The sequence below is a fragment of the Vicugna pacos genome, chromosome 33, assembly GCF_048564905.1.
Source record: "Vicugna pacos chromosome 33, VicPac4, whole genome shotgun sequence".
In the NCBI taxonomy this organism is placed as follows: Eukaryota; Metazoa; Chordata; class Mammalia; order Artiodactyla; family Camelidae; genus Vicugna; species Vicugna pacos.
In genome coordinates this window covers 20,195,872-20,202,345 of record NC_133019.1, presented here as the reverse complement: position 1 = coordinate 20,202,345, position 6,474 = coordinate 20,195,872, and the positions used below count along the sequence as shown (strand labels likewise).

Here is a 6,474-nt window from a genome sequence, read left to right as displayed (position 1 = left end):
TTGTCATCCAAGCGTACATCTGCTTACTCACATCTGGTTAGTGAAGTCTACGATCCTCAGTTCCCACGTAGGCGAAATGGCATAATGTATGGAAAGTGCCTAGTACGAGGCTTCACATGCAGTAGATTCAGTAAATGCTACCTGGCATAAATGTTGGCACCAAGACTCAGACTTAGGTGAAGGGAACATTGTCACTTATTTTGTCCATCCCCCTCTCCACCACCACACACACACACCCTCTCAAACCACTGAAAAGACTAGTAACCCGCTACCAAAGGGCCCTGGAGCCATATGACCATGGCAGGCATGCTGCACACTAAATCGTTAGCAATTGCACACCCATATGTGTAGCCCAACTCTGACATTAGGAACAGGACATCAAGGACCATACGCTGCTAGTCCCCAAATTTGGTGGAAGTCCATCAAAATAATGACCTTTGTTCCTTTAACTATACCAGGGTACTTAATCTTGGCTACACATTAGAATCACCTGGAGTCCTTCCAAAAATGAATAATGCTCAGATTCAATCCCAGAACAATTGGCAACTTCTGGAAATAGGGCTCATTCATGGGTCATTGTCTAAAGATTCCAGGTGATTCTAATGTGCTAAGTATGCAGAGACCATGGACCATAGTGTTGGCACCACTTAGGAGCTTGTTTAAAATGCAAGATCTCAGGCTCCAACTCAGACTGAATCAGAATTTGAACTGAATTAGAACCTGCATTTAAAAGGGAGCTCCTGGTGATTCACAATCAGGTCAAAGTTTGATTCTCACAATATAATTATCAAAAAGACTTTTGGAAAAAATGCAGATTCTTGGGCTCTCCCCCCTATTTTTTTTTTTTTTTGTTTAATCAGTCCAAGGAGGACCCAGGATAAGTGTTTTGAAAAATCACCCCTGAGTATATAAACTGCGCAGCCAGGTGTCACAATGCCAAGTAGGCAATGCCTCAGCGACAGGCTAATTTCAGCGGGCAATGCCTCTATGAAGGGTGCTATGAAAAACGAGGCTTAACAGTTCCTTTCTCTACGATTATGTCAGGATCAGCAAAAGATCGAATGGATTCGTCTAGTACGGGATGTGCAAGCGACATGTTTAAGAAATGTCTATTTCATGGCTCCTTTTTAAACATACATGTTATATTTTCTATTCCCTCCTTGTTAAAAATGTAACTGAGTAACGACTGGCCCGATTTGCATGGTGACAATAACCAAACTGGAACATGTTTCTCTTGGGGTCATGACTCATGTTCTAGTTTTACTTGGTGACAAATAACTTTAAATATTTATATGAACGCTAACATGGAAATATTACAGAGTAAAATATACATTCTTTTATGAATCTTAATGGTCAAACACAAGACTTCAAAGAAACGTTGTGCTTTTAGTGGACAGTTCGGGTTGTGCTTCAGACGTCCTCATGAAATGGATTTATTTTCCTTCTCCCTTTGGGACTACTTCAGAGGGAAAGTTTGAGGAGCATTGACCGATGGAATCATCTGAAATGTGACACCCGTAATTGACTTGGTTTCAAATCCTCAGCAGTTGGAGGATCTTGGCTTATCTCAAATGCCACAGATACTGTAGCATTTGTCACTTTCAATCCCAGCCAAGGGTCAAATGCAGGATGCTAAAATAAATTCTAAAAGTCATTTTTTGTGGTTGACTTACTTTATTCACATGATAGCTAGAGGGGCTGACAAAGACTTCCTTTAACATTTCTCTCTTCTGGCAGGTTGATTTACAGTTTGCTTGCTGAGTGTGGGTTGAAGGGATGTGTGGTGAGACAGATCAGGGGCTTGTTAAAATTCTATGGCATCGTGAATCCAGTTTACTTTTACCCTTGTGGCTTGTCTAACACATTTGCAGTAAGAGTTGGGGGATAAATCTAACACTCCCTGGCAAACACTTGGCAGCCCTTGAGAGCAGCATCTTTAGAGGTCACAGGATCGATCCTGACACTGGCGGCACCTCAGATGCTGTGCGTGCAGGTCAGAAGTGCCGTGAGGTGCCGAAAAAGGCATCCCATGACAGGAGTGGGAGCTCAGGGCACACAGAAGACAGCTCTGGAGCGTTGCAGTCAATTCCAGGAGCTGTGGCATCTCAGTACTGATAGGACCTCACAAGGAGCCAAATGAGGATAACCGTGATCAGGACAACGGTGAAGTTGAGACACAGCTCCCGGGTGGATCGCTCCATTCTCAGAGGGGCTCAGTGACAACTGAAGGCAGACTTCTGACGGCACTCCAGAGACCTCCTGTTTGTCCTTACCTCCTGACAGAAAGCAGCAGAGAAAACACAGGACATCCGTGAGCATTCTTTCCTCAAAGGAAATAGGAGCATTGTAGTAGAGGAACCTGTTACAGGCTGAATTGTGATCCCCCCACAAATTCATATGTTGAAATCTCAACCCCCAGCATCTTGGAGTGTGACTGTATTTGGAGATAGGACCTTTCAAGAGATGATTAAGTTGAAATGAGGTCATTAAAGGGGGGAGGGTATAGCTCAAGTGGTAGAGCGCACGCTTAGCATGCACAAGGCCCTGGGTTCAATCCCCAGGACCTCCATTAAAATATAATAGTCATGTGAAGACATGGGAAGAAAACAGGCCACGTGCAGGCCCCCGAGAGAGGCATCAGGAGGAGTCACTGTGCCAGCGCCTCGACCGCAGCTTTCTGGCCTCCAGACTGTCTTTGGACTAGAGCAGCTGCTCCTCCCTGGGTTTCCAGCCACCTTGCAGATTCTTAGCTTGCCGGCCTCCACAACCCCATGAGCCAATTACATACATCACCCCCGCCCCCCATAGGCTCTTTTCCTCTGAAGAACCCAGACTTACACAGAGAGCCTGGATTTTTTGGCCTGATGTCAAAAAGACAAACATAGCCCTGATTATTTTCTTGTGATAATTATATTGATGCTTTGTTGGGTTTTTTTGGAGGGGGGAGGTATTAGGTTTGTTTACTTTTTTTTTTGGAGGAGGTACTGGGGATTGAACCGAGGACCACATGCATGCTAAGCATGCGCTCCACCACTTTGAGCTACACCCTCCCCCTGATGCTTTGATAAAATAAAAACTATTAAATTTTGCTCTCTCCAATTTCTGTGTGTGTGTGTGTCTGTGCTTGCTTTGCTAAGTTGGAGTAATAGCAAGCAAGTTCACCGAAACAACAACAACGAAATGTTATGGCTTAATGTTGCCCTTGCTTTGACTTACACGTAGAAGCAGGGCGCCGTAGTTTTTCAGATTTCAGGCTGACCTGTCTTCGTCTAACCCTGTGCAAGCATGAAGCACTTTCAGCAGCTGCTTGCCCTCTTAAGAGCCCTGCGTTGGGCACAGAGCCTCTGGGGTCAACCAAAAGTCCCTCACATAACAGACACTCAGTCCAAAGAGCAAGTGTTAACCTCATGGGTACTTCTATTTCAACAAGGGCCTGTGCCAGCTATTTTTAGTCAAGTCCAGGATGTGCTTATATTGTAAACACTTCAAAAAGCAAGGGTGGTATCTTTAGAGTTTGCACAGACAGTACATGCGAGAAATCACACTTTGTGAACGTGTGCGATGCAGTCGATAAGATTCTTACTTCCAGTGATGCGGCATAACTGGCGCTGTGTATAAGGTTTAAAGATAAAATTCTAGATATTGAGGACAAAAGTCCACTATGGAGTGAAAAAGTCGGGGGAAAGAGTGTTTTGTTTATTTGCTAAGGGTGGAGGTTCAGGGGGCAAGAAGGGTTGTTCGCAAGATGGTATTTTTAACCATTTAACCTCACTGAATTATTAACTATAATTACTGTATTTGTTTTACTATTAGTGGACCAAATTACCAATTGTATAAACCAGCTGAATGATCACTTTTCATATTATGTAATTGCCAGCATAATAGACAAGTTCAAATAAGATTGTATCCACCAGTAGGTTGTTGAATCTTGGTTTAAAGTATGGCCAATGATAATTGATTTATGTTTCATTTTCCTTTTAATTCTCACTTCTATTCTTGCCTTCTGCATGAGGGATATGGTAAATTTCCAATGAAAATCTTTATAAAGATTTGCTTGAAGCTGAAAATAAACAGGAAAATGAAGGACAAAAGAAGTAGCGAGAATGCAAACAGGAGCAGAGGGGAACAGGAAGATGACAGATCCAGGTGAGGAGCCTGGAAGCAAAGAAATGAGAATCTAAAGCAGATTCTTCCCTATAAATTTATTAATAAAGTTAAATCCTGGTCCAAATGACAATTTGTTTGGGTAAGTTCTGAAGAAATACAGAGATATGCAAAAAATATGAGACCCTATTTATACTGATTAAAGCAACTTAATTCGGGGAGGGCATAGCAACTGTCCCACCAAATCTGCTTATTTGCTTAAACTCTTGAATAAAAGAAATTATGGATAGTGGCCCAATGGGAACATACTCAGAAAATGTTGCCACAGCTTTGTTCACGTGACCTTCACAACTCCGTGACCTTCACAACTCAGGCAGGTTTTATCGTGATTTTTCTCTCTCCCAAGCTGAGAAACTGACTTACAGAGAGTGGGTAAGCTGTTTGTGTAATGACACATAGCAAGTGAGAGGCAGAGCTCAAACTGGCAGACTGGAAATAGCTGCTGGAGTTGTGGATGCTCCGTAGGAGTGATTACAGCAATGTGTTATTACTGCAGATATCTGCCCTGGCTAAACAAAGTTCGTGTAAATTTTCAACCTTTGGGAAAACAATTTGACATTTTTTATTAAGGTTTATAATGCTCATTCCCTTTAATCCAGCTATTTCCCTTCTACTGTAGAAACTCAAACACATATATACCAGGACACATGCACGAAAATGTTCATAGCAACACTTTCACAGTATTCCCCAGCTGGAACCAACTCATACGTCCACCAAGGATAGAATGGACGTGAGTTGTGGTATATTCATATATTTGAATGCTATAGGGCAAAGAAAATACATGATTGTATACGTATATAATAAGATGGGTGAATCTAACAAACACAATTATTGGGCCAAAGAGGAACTTACAAAAAACCCCACAGAATCTGACTCCATTTCTACAAAGCCTCAAACAGGAAACGCAATCATATTGTTTAGCAATGCAGACATAGATGGTAAAATTATAAAGAAAAGCATGGGTAAGATTATCTCAACAATCAAGATGCTAATTACTTCTGGTGTGGCAAAAAGGGGACGTAATCACGAATGAACTCCTGGGGTGCTGGCAATGCTCTGTTTCTTGACCTGGGTGATATTTATACAGGTGTTGACTTAAAATGATCGTTCAAATGGTAAGTTTTATGCAAGTCTCCAGAATTTTTCCGATAGTCTCTGAATTGACAGGTTACCCATCACACTTATTTCCTATGATTTACCTCTTACTATTTCTTGCACTTAAATATTTGTTGTTTTAAATACTTTTTAAAATTAGTAAAACACAGAATTCAAGTGAGAATGTTTGATGAATCCAACCCAATCAATACATATGCTAACTCTAAGGGGTAGGTTTTCCTTTCACACACATTTATGCCAAAATTAAGCAAAAACTCAGATTAGCTTCTATCTTCTAAAATCTTCCATTTTTCTGCTGTTAATCCACAAAGACAATTTTGGCTTCATTTTAAATCTTTCGTGAAGTCAAGATCACACCATGTGATCCAAAGTGATTGCTGTATGGTGAAATAGAAACAAAAATCCCTGAATAAACTGTTTGACTTTCTTTGAATGGAGACTTTGAAAAGATGGAAAACATACTTTCCTCTACGATGTGTGGGGGGAAAAATTTTTAACAGGAAAGGAGAAAATGCATACCATGAGGTGCAGATAAAGAAAACAAGAATCAATAACATTGACTTTCTACTTTAAGAAATACTGTGTACAATAGCCAACATTTTATAATAACTGCCAATGGAATATAACCTTTAAAATCATGAATCAGTATGTTGTACACCTGTAACATGTAATGTACATCAATTAAACTTCCATTAAAAATGAAAAAAATTGTTAAATGGTGAAAAAAGAAATACTCGGTACAATAGGCATTGCTTGTCTCATTAAGAAATGTACATACTCCTCTGCCCTTCTCATTTGCACCTTGCACACATATGCACACTGAACGCCAGGCATAAAGATCCTGCTGTTACCTGAACAGGGTCAAGGACACACTGGGCTGCGGAAGGCTTCTCCTGTCTCTCTCCAACTCGGGTTCCAACTCCTGCTCGTCTCCCAGGCTGTCTGGACTCCTGGACTCTGGGCAGGGCCTAAAGTAGTCCAAGGGAGGTGGCAATCACTGTGATGTCACTGATGAAACATCTCGAAGGAACAACCTCCAAGGGTTGGAGGCTATTTGTGTTTAGGGGGACGGGGAAATGTGTTGACTAAGACGGTTCCGTTGGCTGCCAGTTTGTATGAACAGCCCAGGGACTTAAAGTCTTTTCTTTCCAGTTGACATTTGGTGCAATTGATGTAGGTTTTAAATTCATCTTT

The 6,474-nt window shown here is 41.5% G+C and overlaps 1 protein-coding gene across 1 annotated transcript; it reads right to left on the bottom strand.

Moving 5' to 3' along the window:
• Nucleotides 1-1,662: 1,662 nt before the first annotated feature.
• On the bottom strand, nt 1,663-6,226 carry SLN (sarcolipin). The gene is made up of 2 exons (XM_031676111.2): nt 6,132-6,226; nt 1,663-2,276 (listed from the first exon to the last, which is right to left on the bottom strand). The coding sequence occupies exon 2, from the start codon at nt 2,199-2,201 to the stop codon at nt 2,106-2,108; it is 96 nt and encodes a 31-aa protein (XP_031531971.1). The 5' UTR covers nt 2,202-2,276; nt 6,132-6,226; the 3' UTR covers nt 1,663-2,105.
• Nucleotides 6,227-6,474: the final 248 nt, after the last annotated feature.